The 18667-nt window shown below is 39.9% G+C and overlaps 1 protein-coding gene across 4 annotated transcripts in view; it reads right to left on the reverse strand.

The window, feature by feature from the left end:
* Positions 1 to 18667, reverse strand: part of SHC3 (SHC adaptor protein 3) — a 154953-nt gene that overhangs the window by 108638 nt on the left and 27648 nt on the right. For all 4 annotated transcript variants that reach the window (XM_039852137.1, XM_039852136.1, XM_039852133.1 and 1 more), the window contains exon 2: positions 10724 to 10794. In XM_039852137.1, the coding sequence (XP_039708071.1) occupies positions 10724 to 10794 (71 nt within the window). The remainder of the gene's footprint in view (positions 1 to 10723; positions 10795 to 18667) is intronic.

Raw genomic sequence — 18667 nt, forward strand, 5'->3', positions numbered from 1 at the left:
TGTTTCATGTTTGTTTGTTTGTTTGTTTGTTTGTTTGTAATACCTTTGTCTGGTTTTGCTATCAAGATAATATTGGCCTCATAAAATGAACCAGGAAGACTTCCTTCCTATTTTCTGGACAAGATTGTGGATAATTGGTGTTATTTCTTCCTTAAATGTTTGGTAGAATTCACCAGTGAAACCACGTAGTTCTAGAGTTTTCTCTGTTTGAAGGTTTTATTTTTATTATTATTATTTGTTTTACTATAAATTTAATTTCTTTAATAGATATAGGCCTATTCAGATTATCTATTTTTTCTTTAAGCCACTTTGGTAGTTGCAGCTTTCAAGAAATTTTGTCCATTTCCTCCAAGTTATACAATTTATTGGCATAAAATTGTTCAAAATATTCCCTTATTATCCTTTCAGTGTCTGTAGTATCTGTATAATGTCCCCTCCTTCATTCTTGTTATTGACGATTTGAATTTTCTCTCTTTTCTTAATTAGTCTAACTAACAGTTTATCAATTTTAGTGATCATTTTAAAAAAACAAATCTGGTTTCAAATATTTTTCTATTCTTTTTCTGATTCCAATTTCATTCATTTCCAATGCTCTTTAAATGGTCTAAAGGACAATAAATCTTAGGGGAAAAAAACATGGATAGCAATGATTCTGAGTCAAGAAATGATTCACTATATTCAGACTCACATTTAGAAGAAATTTTTAAGACTACTATTTCATATTGCTTATATTTTCCTTTTAACAGATGTACAAGTGTTATAATGGTATAAATCTGAGTCTGCAAAAATCCAAAATAGCTTTCCTAATATATAAAAATTGGTTCTCAGTGATATGAAAACATTGCGTCACATTTTAAAAATTGGTTCTAAGTGATATGAAAGCATTGCATCACACAGTGCTTTTTTGTTTAGTGACTATAAAATAATGAAGTATTTTTTACAGTAGATGATATTTTATAGTAGATGAAATATGATCTGTGTCTTTACAAGTCCAATACAATGTGCAATGAGGTAAAAGCCTGCAGAGCAATTCAGACAAAGTAGTCTTAGGGCTTAGGGCAAAATCAAATAAATACTTCTGTGGTGGAATATTTGGTCTTGAGGTATGGATAGTGGACCAGGAGAATGGGGTACTATGTAAGCCAGTGTGACTGTGAAAAGGTGGAATTGTGGGGAGTTATGGGAAATATATTTACAAAAGTATGCTGAGGCGGGTCAAGTAGATCACTGAATAATACGTTAAATTTTTTCATTGTATTCTGCAGGTAATAGATAAACCATGAAGCTAAGTGGGGTATAATATGTTTCAGGCACATTAACTGATTAGCAGATACAAAGAGAATTGAAGGAGAGAGAGACTGGATAAAAGAAGGGAAATTACATGTGAAGTTTCCAAGGGAAAACCAACCAGCATTGGTAATTAAACAAGGGAGAATGAGATAAGACTGACTGCAGTTTCTAGTTTGGGAGATGTATACATTGCACTTATGACAAACATATAAGGAGATGTGAGCTGCACTCAACTGTGGTAATGGAGGTGAGAATGATGGACAATAAACAGAACAGAGAGACAGAGATAGGTCACTCGGGACTTGACAACTGACTGAGCATCTGCAAAAAGACACAGGTCCAGTCAGCTGCTATGAACACAGGGCTGAACTTGAGAGGATACAGGTACAGATATAGATGTATAACTTACACACGTAGAAGTATTATTTAAAGCAATGAGATTATCAACAAGAAGAGGATATAATAAAAATAGAAATATCAATATTAGCTACTATATCTTGAGCCCTCTCATGTAGTAGAGAGCATGTAAAGTGCTCTTCAGATATTAACTCAATTACTTCTCAATCCTATGAAGGAGGCACAATTATGATTCCTATTTTAAAGATGGGGAAACTGAGACCCAGAGAACTTCAGTTACTTACACAAGATCACATAGCTGGAAAGTTGTTCAGCCCAGCAGAAGCCCAGATAATCTGACTCCAGGGCCTGCAATGCTAGGCTGCCTTCTGCGAGGGCAAAGAAATCCTTATGAAATGATGTATTTGGGGGGTAAGTGAACTCAGAGAATAAGACAGAAAAGGAGCAATCAGAGAGGTACATTCTTACACAAATGTGCTTCTGGCAGGAAGATTATAAATATACACCATGCCAGATGGTCCTTAAGGAGAGTATGGAATAAATGCCACGTAGTCATCTTATGGATTCTATTTAAACCATTCTAAGCCACCAAATTGTCTATGCTCTTCATTTTTAAAATTTTTGGATGAGTAGGATCACTTGAAAATAATAAATGGACTCCTTTTCAAAGTTGTGGTTTCATAGATGGTAGTTGCAAAAGGTGAAAAATAGATCTCTGGAACACTGCTTCTCAAAGTATGGTACCTGGACAGGGGCAGCATCAGTAGCCCCTGAAAACTTTTTAGAAAGGCATATTCTTGCCCTAACCCCAGACCCACTAAATCAGAAACTCTGGGGGTTGGGCCTAGCCATCTGTTGTAACAAGCTTACCAGGTGATTCTGATGTATGTCCAAGTTTGAGAACCACTGCTCTAGAAAATAAGAAGATCTGTGTGTGTATTAAAACTTTGGGAACCCTGTCCCAGATCAGAGCACTGATAGAATACAAATAATCCCTGTAGCCCCTTCTGCCCATTCTGTTGGGCTCTTAAAGAAATTCATACTACAGTGGAATCCAGATTAGGTAAGAAGTCCTTTCCTTCTTCTGTGATATGGTAGAGGAAAGACAAAGACCTTCTGTTCCTATTGCCATCATCCAAAGATAATATCAGGGTCACCTCGGGGACAGCCTAGGCCTTGGGCATGCCCAACTGACCCTGACACGCATGCCCAGGAGACTGTCTAGGAAGGTCTTCTTAACGAGGTGACCAGGACTAGGCCCCATGGTTGGAAGTTTCCATGCCCTTGGGCAATAAATATCATTGCTGGTAGAAATAGCTACTTAAATTGTACCTGATCCATTGTCAGCTGGTCAAAAAATTATGATGATGGGACAATCCTGACATAGTGTTAACCAATGCTTAAAAAGAAAAGGAGAAATGAGGAAATAGAATGATGTCTGTATTTACCACGTGGGGGGAAAAGAAGAATCAGGCTGGTTTATTCAGATGTATAAGGCAAGAAAAAGGAAGATAGACCTGTCCCTGACCTCTTGGAAAGGAAGATGGCATCTCATCCTTTCCACTCAGCTCCTTCCACCTCACCCCAGCCCACCTCATCTCATGCCACTCCCATTAGGCTCATCTTCCTTCGTTCCTCCCCCGCCATCGTACCCCTTCCCACTCTATTCCACTAGCTCAGTTCAAGCTAGTTGAGGTGATGAGGGCCTTGTCCTTTGAATAAAATGTTCATATGAAAATTTTTGTTAAGAACACTTTTATTACATTTCCTCTATTATTTAGTGAAATTCAATGGTGAGTTGCTGAAGCACAAATGAGCATTCCCAGGATGAACAGAGTAAACATAACAGGAGCAGCACAGTCCTTGCAGAGCCCACACCGTCTATAACAGACCCCTTTCCTTAGGTGCATCTGTCCCAATCATCCCCATCAGACACTGAGTGCCTCCACAGACCCTGAGTTTGTGTTCATTCCCTTTGCGCCCTGCTCAAGGCCATCAATCCACTGGTCAGAAAGGGCACTCAGTAATTAACAGGGCATTCCCACCTCCCAGTGGTGCCCACCCACCCATTGTGCATCAGGGTTGGCTAGCATTCGCAGCTTCCTGAAGGTGGCATCCTCTTATTCAAGCAGCAGTAAATGCCACTTATGATCACAGACTCTGGGTCCTGATTGCTCTGGTTCAATTCTCAATTTTGCCACTTCCAAGCTGTGTGGTCTTCGACAATTTACATATACATTCTGATCCTTAGTTTTCTCATCTCCAAAATGCACACAACTTTCCTCCCAGGTTTCCTGAGAAGAGATTCTGCATGCTCTTATCTCTATCTGAAATTACTATTCAATTCCCAACATTTGATCACTTCTAACTACAAAAATGACCAATTCATATGGTTTACCTTAACATCCTTCTTTTGTATATGTTTGTGTTTATTTTCGCTTTCTTCCTTCAATAGAAGGCAAGTTCTTATGTAGTATCTTATTCTTAATATCTAAACAGTGACTGGACATGGTATGCAATCAATAAATATTTGTTGAATGAATAAATGACATGCTTAATGAACGCCTGGATCATAGTAAGTACTCAATATTATTATTAGCAATTGGCAAAGCAAGAACATAAAATGAAATACTAGACCATACTGGCTTAAGTGAAAATTAATCCCTCATTACCAAATATTTTATCGTCTTCAATAACTTCAGTTTGTTATAGCAAACCAATTTTTCTTTACAGCTAGACAAAAAACCCTGGATCAAATTGGTTGATACTGATAAGTAGTGATAATAGCAATCAGTAATTACTATTATATTATAGAAAAAATTGGAAAGAGTGAACTGAAGAATTAAATTCATAATAATAACCCTATCCAGATTTGTTGAACACCTACTATGTGCCAGGTGCAGCCCCAGCTTGCAGCCAAATGAGACTTGGCAAGTCTCATTTCTAAGACTCTCAACAGGCCTCTGGTGGGGGCTTCATCCCTATCTATGGGTAAGGAGCCTCACTCTGGAGAGGGAATGAGGGGGTGGGATGTGCTCCTCTGGTAAGAGTTCGTGCCAAGCTGGCACCCAAAGATCCCTTTACTCGCCTGCTAGATTAGGAGCCCCCACCCCCTGTACTAAGGGCTCTGCTTTGAGAGGTCAGGGGCCTGCTGTTCAAAGACCAGATCAGGACAGCTGTTCATAGGAGCCTCGACTGAAAACTCCAGTTCAGACACACAGACCCAAGGGCCAAGGGCTTTGATGCTTCATGAGTTCAGCCAGTCCACTGCATTGATAGAGATTTCTCCAGCATCCTCAGCCCGCTCTGGGCACCCCAAAGCATGAAGCTCCGCCCTACCCAGGGCAATCCTTAATTTAACTTAATTTAGCGGGGCGCAGTCAGTGGGCAAACACACCAGCATTCCCACACCTCCAAGGGAGAACTCTGAGGCACATCCTGCAGGGATTAAGCCAGTGCAAGGGCGGGACCCTGCTCCTGAACAAGCCCTCTGTCAGTAATCTGGTGATACAAGGATCCCTTTCCCTGCTCCCTGACCCCGCTCCCACTCTGTGCTACAGATGCATTTTGAGCACAGAGTGATGCCTGTGGGAAAGCAGATTCCATGCCCCAAGGCCCTCCCTGTATCCTAAAGGCACCTAGCTTGGACCAGACCTTGGTGCAGACTGTGGCCACATTCCTTCCCTGAGTCTGGTTCAGGCTCCTAACCTTTGCATGCATTAGAATTACTGAACAGAGTCGGACAGGCAGAACCTGCATGGGGCTGGTTAAAGGTTTTCAGGAGTGACTCTACTCACATTCCACACACCCCTGTGAAGCCCAAGTGGAAGTAATTGCCTCAGTCTCATATTTCTTTCAATGTGCCATGTGGTGGGGGTAGAAATCCGGCCTGGGCTAAAATGCTCCTTCTCCAAGGAAGTCCTTCCAGGCTTGCCCATGCCCCAGGGATCCTCTCCTGTGTTTTCATGATACTTTTCACCTGTACTGAACACCTGTCCCTCTGCCTTGAGACTCTGAATCTCTCTCCTAGGCCATGGCTCCCTGGGTACCTGTATCCACACACCCCTGTGTCTAGCACATTCCTGCACACAAACACCAATGAAGGAGACACCACAGGGGCACAAAACTATTCTGGTTGGTGTTAAAGCCCAAGTAACAATATAGAAGTGAAGCAGAAGAACTCAGCCTACTTTATCCAAAGCTCAGATGCGTTTGCACGTAGGCAAGCTGGTGTTTTCAAAAAGAATTCTAAACTGAGAAAACACTAACTCCCTCCCTGCCAGGCCTCGCCCCTCTGGGGGTGCAAGGCTGCAAGAGGCTCAACCTGAGAAACATGTTCAGAACAAGTAAATTTAGAAGGAGCCAATGAGGTTAAAATCACAAGTTAGCCTTCTTGCATTGCCCAGAAACGCAGAGGTGGGTGGGCAGACTGCTCATGCCACTGCTCTCTTTTCTAATTCTGAGAATCAACGAGCCTCATGGAAGATTTTTACAGACTTGCTCTTTTTCCTGACATGCTGACCTTAAATCAACATTGGAAGTGTTAATTTTCTAGTGAAAAAGGAACTCTGGAATATCATAATGAAGTAGTCGAACTGGAAAGATGAGATCTGTGGAGTATCAAGGCATTTAGCAAAGTCAGCCGGTGTTCTATGTCACATGCCAGGTGCAAAGCCCACATCTTAACACCACCAACATCATGATTTTCAAATAAGGGCCCTCCCAAATGACTTCCTCTAGGGTCGCGAAGTGAGAAAGTGACAGAATCGAAGTTCTACCCATTGGGTGCAGCACCTCGAGTTCATGTTCTCTGAGAGGAAACAATGGCCCCACACCTGAACAAAAGATGTCTAGATCTCCACCTCCCAAGGGTTTCTGTCATTCCACCAAGCAGAGGGGTATCATTCCCTGGACCATTTGCAGCTCCTCCCAAGGTCAAGGAGCCCACCACCTTACCTGCCCCTCTTCTGCACATCCCTCTTCTGCCACCATAGCTCCTCGTAGCCTGAGCAGTGTCCCGAGGATAGGAAAGCCTCTATAAACAACACAAATACATTGTTAGTAAATGTAGCCTTTCCCCACACCACACTATGTGCACTGCTCCGATCCCCCATGAACTTGTGATGATATGGTGTGACACAGACATGTTGGTGGCAGATGGTGAAGTGGTCTGGGTGGCTGTGGCATGAGTGGAGGAGGTCAGGGTGCCCACACGCAGCCTGCTCAGCCCCTCTCTTGCAGGAAGTCCAACCAGGGCGTGCGATCTCAGGGAGGCCTTTATGCACATGAGAGAAAATGCACAGGAGCTGGATGGATGCACACGGATGAGGGTGCCCAGGATGCGATGAAGCTGAAGGCTTGTGCAGTGAAAGTTTTTACCTTGGATATCTTTTGAGAGCATATATAGGATGTTGGAAGCCAGAAGAGACTGCAGAAGTGTTACCGAGCCTTCCAGGTCGACTCGGAGAGGAGAGGATAAGCAGCATGGGGAAGTTGCACTGAGGTCATATGGCTGCCCTCCTTAAGGATGAAGACGGGTGCCTCCATGCAAGCCAGGCACCATGTTCATGGCATCACAGGCACCCACAATGCAGAACGCCATGTCTCCAGCTGCTGCTCCTTCTCTTTCATATCACCAAGGACATGCTTACTATTTTGTTCAAACTCAAGGCCCTGTAGCTGTCAACTGCCCAGAACTATCAGACCAATATCAAGTAGACATATATCCCTTGTGTGAAACATCAGACAAAAGATTCTAGCATGACACTACTCAGTCCCACTCACTGGCTGATGGCTGATCCCATGTTGACTTAAACTGTACCGTTTGCTGTAGTACTGTGAGAGACTGTGGCCAGTGCCTCTGAACTTCAACATACATGTGACATCAGCAATAAGTTTCCCAAGACCCCAGCAATACACTGAATAAGAAGAAAAGGGCAATACTTTCTCGAAAGAAAGATAGTTTCCTGTTACAAGTTTTGATTTTGGTTTTCAACCTAAAGAAATTTTAAGTATATTTCTGGAGAATTTTCAAAATATCCCAATTCTGAAGCAGAACTCTCAGGTGTGTATAGGCCAAGTAGAATGCTAGGGGCAGTGCTGATGAAGGTCTGAGTCAAAGCAGAGTCTTGGGGGCCCATTGAAACTATGACAACTTATAAATAAATTTTAAAAAATACCTAAATCAGATTCGGTTGTTCACTCTCTACAATTTGGAAAAAATGGGTTTATGTTGGGCCCTGAATGACGTATCATACATCTCCTGAGCTCACTCTGGAAGTGTAGCAAGGCCACTCTTGGCTAAGTACAAGTTTACACATCCTGAGTGGAAAGTAAACTTGGCCATTATCTGACAAACCCAAGCAATGTAGGTAGTCAGCTGAGGTCATTTAGAACCAAAAATACATGTCAAATTTTGCACTTACTGTTGGAGAAAGACATCTCGTTGAATACTCTGGGCTTAATTGTATATATACCTATAGACTTTCATGTTCTAAAAATGGCCTAATATGACTTCCAACAATAGATAATACTTAACACAATAAATAAAATAAAAATGAGCAGATGACAAAATCAAAGGAAAGAGGAAAGAAGGTAAGGCTGTGCTAGTCCAGTGACCAATGGTACATTGTGTAGGGTAGCCTGACAGGCTGCTTTCCAGGTCTCAGAGAGCATGGTCTCCCCTGAATCCTCTTACTGTAAACACAGTTGAACCTATCCCCCAGTGCGAGTTGAAAGTAGTCACATGACAGGATTTCTCAGGGAGATGCATGGTGTGATTACCTGATGGTCAAGCTCGGGCCAGGGTAGGCCGGTCTCTAGAGCAGTGGTTGTCCAGCATTGTTGGCCACAGTAATCTCATGTGAAAACCCAATGGCCTAACTAAGATGAAAACAGAGGTCTCTGACTATCCCCGCATTGGGAAGCAGGGTCCTCCCTCTTTGGGACCCCCACCTACCCAGGATAACACAGACCTGAGACCCTCAGGGGTTGCCCAGTGTGGTGTCAGGGAGAGTGGAGGTTTCCAAGGGGTTTTCACAGACCATGAAGTGGTGCTGGCGGTAGGGAGGGAGTAGGGCAGTTTCTGTCAGCCAGTGGAGCAAATATGGAAAACACCAAAATAGTCAAGTTTCATGATTCTTGGCAATGGGATTTCTGATAGCCTGCAATAGTTATGTGAATCTACAGGGTATGGGGAGGTATCCAATGCCACATTCCAAAACTGTACTGCATGCCGGACACATTAGAGAGTAAGCCATGCTGGTTTGGCAATGAAGAGCATGTGGGGAAGCTATTTCCTTCTTCAGAAGCTATTTCTTCATCTGGAGTGCATCTCTGGGCAGACTTTCACAAATACCATATCTCTAAGTTCCTCTCTGTACCCCACCAGCAAGCTGACCCAGAAAAGCAGCATGTGCCAAGACCACCATCTATATGACATTAGTTTTTTCTCACACTCATGGATACTCCCTTTTTCTCTGAAAAGTGGGATCTTGCATCCACTGTGCTGAATATGAACTCAGACAACAAGACAGAGAAAACACTAAAGAAGGCTGCCTCTTTGCAATGTAATTATCACATCTGCCCATTTGGGTTCTACTGCAAAGAGTGCTAAGACCCTCATCCAAGGGAGCACTGGGATGGTTCACTATCCCCCCACCCATCACCCATCCTGACAGGCACAACATGGTCTGTGCCTCTAACATGTCCCTCAATCATCTGCATATGCATCTTTCTCCCCCAAACCGGGAGGCCTGGCTAAGCAGGACAACCCACGATGGCCAGCACACTGCACATGCACAGCCAGCAGTAAACGCTCAATGAATATATCAGGAGAATTGAAATTACTTTATCATCTCAGAAGTTCTAGTATCTATTAAGGGAATTCGTCAATAATTCTCTTTAAAAACAACCTTCATCACACAGGAGAAGGTGAACACTGTCATAGGTTCCAGTATTCTCCAAGGAACATGGCAGAGTACTCTTCCCACAGGTGCTGCACTGCACATGCCTTTTCATGGGCAAGAAGAATGAATGACTAAGCAAATGTTCAAACTTTTCTTTTAAATGTTCTCCGTTCAAAATACCATTCTTTGGCCTTGACAATTTTCATAAACCATTTTCTACAAATATGTGGAGATTATGAATGTTGGTGGGTTTACACCGTGTATGTATGTCCTGAGGAGATTTAGAGAAAAGAGGAACATCAACTCTTCTGAACACAAATTTCTTCAGTGAGGAAGAATAGTTATCTCGTGGTACTTAAAACACAGAATTGAGACACGTACATTATTTAGCAGCTAATTACTATATATAATTGCTTTCTAAATCTCATTCTTTAGACTTTGGCTTGCTAACCCAAAGATATACAATCCAGCAACTTGAGTGGAATAAATGAGGCATTTTCTGAGGTCACAATTTAGATAAAACAATTCCACAACTGCCATAGCAACATAAGCTCCTCACGCACGGACGGAAATGCAGCTTTTGACAGACTCAGTCCTAGCTTTCCAGTCCTTCTCTTCAAGATGACTTGAAATTGGCATTTTTTCCTAAATGTGTAAACTATGTCAGGCTATGAATTTTATAAAAACAATGCTTAAATACAGAACTGGCGCTCAAGAAGTTTAGAATCTAGTTGATGTTGAAGAATATATAAACCTGTTCAAAGTCACTGATACCTTAAAAGGATTAGTCTGTTTTTTAAATTACTACTCCCATTAACATTTCTACTTCCAATTCTATTCATTTTAATTTCCACGTATACCGATAGACATTTTCCCCTTACATGTTGGTTTTCTTTTTAAAAAGAACAGTTCAGCAAAGTTTAAGTATCATTCTGGTATTAGAGTTCCCTTTATTAAAAGAAAGGCATAAGCACTCTGCAGCTCAGTTACAAAAAGTGCTTGGAAGGAGGGGCGTGTTCTTCAAGGTGCTATGTCAGGAGACACATGTCACAAACGTGATGAATACGTGGAAGCCTTGAAATCCATTGGGTCTGCCCCCAGCCTCCAGCACTCAAGGGGCATTCCTTTCCAAAGTAAAATCCCAGGAGTCTATTTTCAAAAAAGCTTACCTGGTAATTTGTGTTCTTGTACTGAAGTCAAGAGACCTCATTGAGCGTAGAACTTCTATGCAGCCCAAGTACTGCAAGAGGAAAAAACATAAATCATGAACCCCAGGAGCTGAGATGAAGAGACACCTCCTAACAACATCAAGGGTATTGCTAGAAGCCATACACATTTCTTAAATCACATTTAACTTTATATCCATGGCGATGCTTTGTCTCATTTCTATAAAAGCAATAACTCAAACCATAAGAAAATCCTGAGTGCCTAGATTGGTACTGCAATCATATTTTCTGAAACCTGTAGTATTTTCATTTTATTTAAAAGTACATTTTTTAAAAACTCCTGTTAAGGTGTAACTTATATGTCATAAAATGCAGAAAACTTAAATGTGTAATTAATGATTGTTTAAACTTGCTGTGTAATCACCACCACATCCCAACATCTTACATCATATTTCAATTCCTTTACAAGGCTTCTAGAGGTTTATAATTTTTTAAAAGTATGAAAACAATATAATACCAGCATTCTTGCCATTATTAAATTTTATTATTTAATAAATATATTTTGAATTCTATGAATAAACTATAGACTACCCTCAAAGATGCTTTATTTTAGATTACCAGAGAGCCCTCTTCTGCATTATTTAATATAAATTCTCAGAAGTTCAATTTACACATCTACATTTGTAGTTAAACTTTTATCAATTTCACACATGAAAATGTATACATGTGTGTGTGAGTATATGGACATCATTGAAGTTATAGATAAACAACTGGAATGGTAGAAATACAGTATTGTGTTCCAAGGCCCTTGGGGAGTTTGAAGGTACAGATGTTTTATACTAATGCTTTTAAATTTAGACTTAGCAGGAGGAGACTTCACGGTGTAGTACAGAAAAGGCTGCATTTGAATTATTCAGAAAACCTGAATTTGAGACTGGCTCTGTCATATCTTGTTATGTAATTTTAAGCAAAACTTTAAACATCTCTAAACCTAAGTCTCTCTACCCATAAAATGTGACTTTTACATCAGACCATTACACGGTCATGTGAAACTGCTACCATCACATCATAGTTATTTAAATACCACCACCACCGTCACAGCTATGTGGATACCATGACCAACACTGCAGAGTACATTGCAGAGTATATAAATTCGATAATGACCAACACTTCAGAGTCATGTGATTATAGCGACCAACACCACAAGCTTGTGAATGCCAGGACCAATGTCTCAGGGCTATGTGATTACCAGCACCACCAAAGTCACAGACTGATGCAAATACCACATCCATCATTGCAGAGTTATATGGATACAACAACAAACATGACAGAATATGTAAGTACTGTGACATCACAAGGCATATGAAGACTATGAGCAATAGTGCAGGTTACATGAATACTACCATCACTATTAAAGTTATGTGGATGCCGCCATCACTACAGCAGGGTTATGTGACTACTTCTACCACTCTTGCTAAGATATATGAAGATCATAACCCACTTTGCAGTTATGAGATTACTGCACCCAACACTGTCACAGTTATGTGAACATCATGACAATGTCCCAGAGTTACGTGAGTACCCCTACCGGCAACAGTACAAAGCGAAATAATTACTATGACCAAAGCGGCAGAACTGTGTCACAGCAACATCACTGCCTCTCAGATATATGAAAACCACCATCACCACCATTGCAGAGTTATGCAAATTTCACATCCATAGTCTCACACTTAGGGTAATACTCCATAGCCACCATCACAGGTATGTGAATGTGACAATAAATACTACAGATTATCTGAAAATCATGCTCACCATCACAGAGCTATTGAAAATCATGACCAAGGTTGCAGAGTTATGTGACTACCACCACCACCACAGAGTAATGTGAATATCATGAACACTATAACAGTTATGTGGGTATCACGAACAACCGTACAGTGATACTTGAGTACCATAATCACCAACATCACAGTTATATTAATACCGCCACGACCAGCACAGAATTATCTGAATGCCACATCCAGCCTCAGAGTTTTGTGACTACCATGACCAAAGTTGCGGAGCTATATTAACATAAATCCACCAGAGTTCTGTGAATTCCATGATGATCATCATAGTTATGCAAATAATATGACTAGCATTGTAACATTTCATGTATCCCAAAACAACCGTTGAGGAGTTGTAGAAATATAAGTACCATGACCATCGTAGAATTATGTGAATACCACCACAAGCATCATAGCAGAGTCATTTGAATATACCACCAATATCATCTCATATTTATAGAAGTACAATCAGTGCTATTGAAGAGGCATGTTAACACCACCACCAACATTACAAAGTTATGTAACTAAAACCAACAACCTCACAGTTGTGTGAACACCATGTCCACCCTCGTAGTGCTATGTAGAAACCACACCAGTGCTGATGAGTAATATGAATACCACTGCTACCATCACTGAGTCACATGAAGTCCATGACCAACTTTGCAGAGTTAAAGGATTAGCACATCCAATACTATCAGTTATATAAAGACCACCACAACCGCCGTGTGGAGTTATCTGAAAACCACAAACATCCTGGCAGATCCAGAAGAATATCACCAAATATGTCACAAAGATATGTTAACACTATGATTACCATCATAGTTATGCAAATATTGCCACCTCCATTGCAGTTTTGTGAATACCATGACTCCCAACGAGGTTGAGTTATGTGACTATCTTGATGAGAGTCACAGATTTACATGAATACCGCCACCACTACCTCATAGTGACATGTTAATGCCAACTCCACCATCATCATAGAATTGTGTAAAAATAGGCAAACTTCCTTTTATTGTGCTTCACGTTTTTATGCTTTGCATATATTGTGTTTTCATCAACATCCAGGCAAGACCGTCCACCAGCAAATAGGTTGACTCGCTGAAGACTCAGATGATGGTTAGCATTCTTTAGCAATAAAGTATTTTCTAATTAAGGCATATATATTTTTTAGACATGTGCTGTTGCACACTCAATAGACTACAGTATAGTGTAGACATAATTTTTATATGCACTGGGAAACCAAAAAATTCATGTGACTCGCTTTACTGTGATAGTTGCTTTACTGTGGTGGTCTGGAACCAGACTCATATCTCCAAGATATGCCGGTACCATGACCAAGTCACAGCATTACCTGAATTACACCATCACCACTGTCACAAGATATGTAAATAGCACCACTAATGTTGCACACTTATGCCAATACCACAACAAATGTTGCAGGGTTATAGAAATACCATGATGAATTTCACAGCATCTATAAACACAACCTCTAACATTGTAGGGTCATATAAATACCTGACCTCTGACACCTAGTTATTTGAATACCACCAGCATGATGTGTGAATACCATGACAAGCCTCACAGAATCATGGGTATAACATCAGCAACAGTGTCATAAAGTCACGTAAATGCAACTACCAACTACGACAGTTGCAGATTGCATATATGCTAACGCCACCACCATGACAGGGCTATATGATACCATGATCAAAGTCACAGAGATAAGTGGATAGATGGCCAATGACATAGTTTTAGAACTACTGCCACCAACATGACCACTGAGCTATGTGACTACCACAATCAGTACTACAGAGTTATATAAACACCATGACCAATATCATAGCACCATTCGAATACCATCACCACCACACCATTGTAGTTATGTGTATACTATGACCACCACAACAAGGTTATGTGAAGACCACCTGCAGTCACTTCACAGAATAACAAATAACATGATAACATTGCAGAGTTGGATGATTATTACTATCTCGATCATTGCAGTCATGTGAATACTACCAGCAGCAACTTTGCAGAGTTAAATAACACAGCCAACTTTGCAGTCATATAAATAAATATGTCCACAATGTCACAGGTTATTTTGAATACCACTATTGACAATATCACAGAATTATGTGATCATCACCACCAACATGACTAATGTAGCAGTTATGTGTAGACTATAACTTCTCAGAGTTATGTAATTACCGCCACTACCACCATCACAGCTATATCAATACCTCCACCACTGTCACAGAGTTGTGTGAATACAACTACCATGGCTGTCATGGAGTTATACGAAGGTCATCACCAACTTCAAGGAAGTATATGATAACTATCACCACCACATTCTCAGTGCTGTGTGACTACCGCCCCCAAGGTCACAGAGTTAAATTACCCTCCCAAGGGTCAGTAGCAACTTGTCCTCTCAAAACCAATGCCTAAAAAAGTTTATTTCTCAATCCTTCATAACACTTTTGAATTTTTGGCTAACAGGGGCAAAGTATTTCTCTTTCGTTGTTGTTGTTGTTGTTGTTTTAACTGACACTTCCTTGATATCTAATAAAGTTATGTAATTTTTCTCACTTGTTTATTGGCCATTTACACTTCTTTTTCTGTAAAGTGACTGTCCATATCTTTCTGTTAGGTTCTTCATCCTTTCCTTATAGACTAACAGGATGTTAATTTCCCACTTAATCATTTTTCTTTTGATGGTTTCTACATTTTACCTAACACAAATTGTTACTGCAGTAATATTATAGTATTGTGATCATGTCTATCATTTTCTGCATAGCTTTGGAGTGCCCTGTCTTGCTTAACAAGGTCTTTCCATCCCTGGATTCTTAAAATATTCTCCTAAATTTTATTTTAACAATATTTATTTATTATTTATTTATCTATGAATTCACTTATTTAAAGGTTTCTTTTAATGTTTTTCATTTAGCTTTTTATCTATTTAGATATAGCATAAGTCAACATGTTAGACTTCAAATGCATACTACTTAAATCAGTACCACTGATTTAATAAGTCATCCATGTCTTCCTGGATCAATGTGCAACTGTGTAAGATACTAAATTCCTGTTTCTGTAGGGACCTTTATCTGAATTCTATGGTGTTGTACTTCATTTGTCAGTTCCTGTATCTCTTGCATATACTTTTCCTTAAGAACTTTCAAATTATTTTGTAAAGTTCCCTCACCCCTCAAAAACTGGGTTCCAATTGAAATCTCATATTACTTTGAGAGGAACTTATATTTGCTATTAAGTTTTTTAGCCATAAACAGAAGAGTTATCGCCATTTCAAATGTTACTTATTGCCTTTTATAATACTTTGTAGTATTTATTATAAATATCATATACTTTTCTTCTTCAATGCATTCCAAGGCATTTTTTTTTTTTTACGTTTTTGTCACCACTCAGAAGAAGAAGGGTTTGATTTTTCTGACCTATGTCTTCTTGGTTTTCACTAGCAGAAAATGGATTGATTTAAGATATAAATACAAAATTCAATCAATGGGCTCCAAAGATGTACAAAACTGAAGATTTATAAAAGCTTGGACAATGGAGCCCAGAAAACCTCTCAACACCAAAGGGACTGAAATATAAAAGAAAGTATAAAGAAAGTCTCAGAGTTTAGATGCAGAAATTCTTACATCTGCCTCATAGGAATCCCAGAGGTGGAAGGAAGAAAAGATAAAGGAAATGAAATATTCAAGAATGAACAGAATAAAATGTTTAGTGTTGGAGGGAGACAGGAATGTTTATATATTCAAGAATCCCAGAAGAAATATTAAAAGAAGATGTACTTTTGGACACATGGCAGCTTCATTTCAGCACAAAAGGATCAAGACAGATATACCCTGAAAGCATTTGTGAGGGAAAGAAGAAACGGGTTACTTACAAAGAAAGTTCTCTTCCAGCACTAAATACATGAAGATAACATCATTGAAAGTCTGGAGAGGTGTTGAGCCACGAATTCTATTTCCACCTAAACTAGCATTCTAGTGGGAGGGCAAAGTGAAGACTCAGAAAGTTAACCACCCACAGATACCCTTGGAAAGAATCATTACAGAAAAACAACAAATACAAAAAAAGGAGGAGGTGGGCTATGAGAAACAATAAGAAAAGAATCAGTGAACATTACCAGTACAACTTATGCCTTAAGAATGATTGATGTATAACTCTAAATATGTTTTTTTACAATGATGGAAAATTAAATCTTCGAAGATTTCAACATGGCTAATAGAGAACAGATATAAAAGAGAGGTTTGAGAGGAGAAAGGAAACATGCAAAAGGCTACTGTATTTTGTGGAGGTAGGTCCAGAACTGATTAATTCTAGGTAGCAGTAAAAAAATGCACAAGTGTGTGAAATTGTACATGTGAAATATTCATCACTTCATTGTCTATATTGAGGGAAAATTTGACCCCTGTCCTCAAATGTTTATCAATAAGTATATGGTTACACATTTAGGGAACATCCAAAATATGATTACAACAGCAGGCATTTTTTAAAATAATTCAAGCTTAAAGTCCCCCCAAACACTATTACTTCCTCCACATTTTATTGGTTAAAGCAAGTCACAGCGTCAGTCCAGATTCAAGGGGTGGTGACCACTTAAGGGTTTGAACATGAAGAAGCTTGGTTCACTGGGTCCACCTTTGGAGATATGAGGGCACGAAGAGGAAATAAAGGTAGAGTAGGTGCTGGTGGGAGAAGTGGTGGGCAGGAGGAATGATGAGGAAGGATGAGGAAGGTTACCTTCAAATGCTTCTATATTTTCTAAATATTATATAACAAGAATGTGTTCATTTCTACTTGTATGACAAAATAATGAAAAATTAAATATTTTCCACCAAAAAAAAAAAAAAAAGACCATGCTTAATTAAATTGGATTACCAAGCAATGATGCAGGATTGATCACAAAATGATCAAAGACATCTGGTGACTCTAATTACAAGGCATCTGTAACTGCCCTCCTTGATCCTCTGGAGAGCTACCTTGTTCTAATGATGCATTGGAGGGTGAAGTGGTCAGGGAGACCAGCCATGCTTCTCAGGTAGGTTAGTCCTACAACAAGCATCACTGAATTCCATCCTAGCACCATAGTGATCATTCAGAGATAGATATGTGATCCCAGCCAGGCCAATGAGTCACACCCTGGGGGTTTTGTTGGAACGGTCTGAACTACTTCCAGGAGTGACAGGTCCAACCCAGCTTCCAAGAGCTGCACAATTAATGGTAACTGCTCCTCAGTCCCAAATCTTTCAGGCCAGAGGAAGTAAGGAGAATTTATGAACAGTTAATTCTGGTGATTTCTACCCTCAGTGGCTATTAAAGTCACCTTCTAAAGATCATTTGAAATTACAGTGTGCCCAGGACTATTATTTTCAAGCATGGCCCATAGATGAGGAGGTCATTCATGATAGACCTGAAGAAAAGTCTATTACATCTTGAATATTTTATTGTCAGCATACTGAGTAATTTGCCTTTTAGGCTTTTGGTACTGGGCAAAAAAATTATCTCTTAAATGACTTTAAAATACCTAAGTAATCATAAATGGTAGCAGTTAATAATACGAACATTTGTTTGCTAGCTACATGTAAGAAATCTCCTACATCAGTCATGTAACAACTAATAAACACTTATCTGAACCTATTGGGATGCTCAGGTGGAGAGAAATCAAACAGATTTCATAGTGCCTTCAGAGACCTTAAAGGTTACCATTCATACCTATGAAAGTTATACCACAGGGCAGCAAAAGAAATGTGCCAAAGCCAGAGTAAAAGACAAATTGCTGGGAAAGTAAAGAAGGAACTGTGGAGCACACCCCACAAAAGCTGTAAGTCTGGGGCAGCAGATCTTAAAGTATTGTCCTCCGCCAGCAGCCCCTGTATCATTTGGTAACTTGTTAGAAATGCAAGTCCCACACCCCCTACAATCTCTACGAGTGCTCTGATGTCCACCCAAGACTGATATTTGTCTGTATAGAGACTCATCTAACTTTTCAAGCTTTCTTTATCTGATCAATGTTGTATGCAGGTTATATAAGTTCAAATCTTGGTTCTTCCACCTAATAGTTATAACCTTAGTTCTTAATATTTGTTTAAATTTAATCTCC

This window comes from Pteropus medius, unplaced genomic scaffold (assembly GCF_902729225.1).
Source record: "Pteropus medius unplaced genomic scaffold, Ma_sr-lr_union100, whole genome shotgun sequence".
In the NCBI taxonomy this organism is placed as follows: domain Eukaryota; kingdom Metazoa; phylum Chordata; class Mammalia; order Chiroptera; family Pteropodidae; genus Pteropus; species Pteropus medius.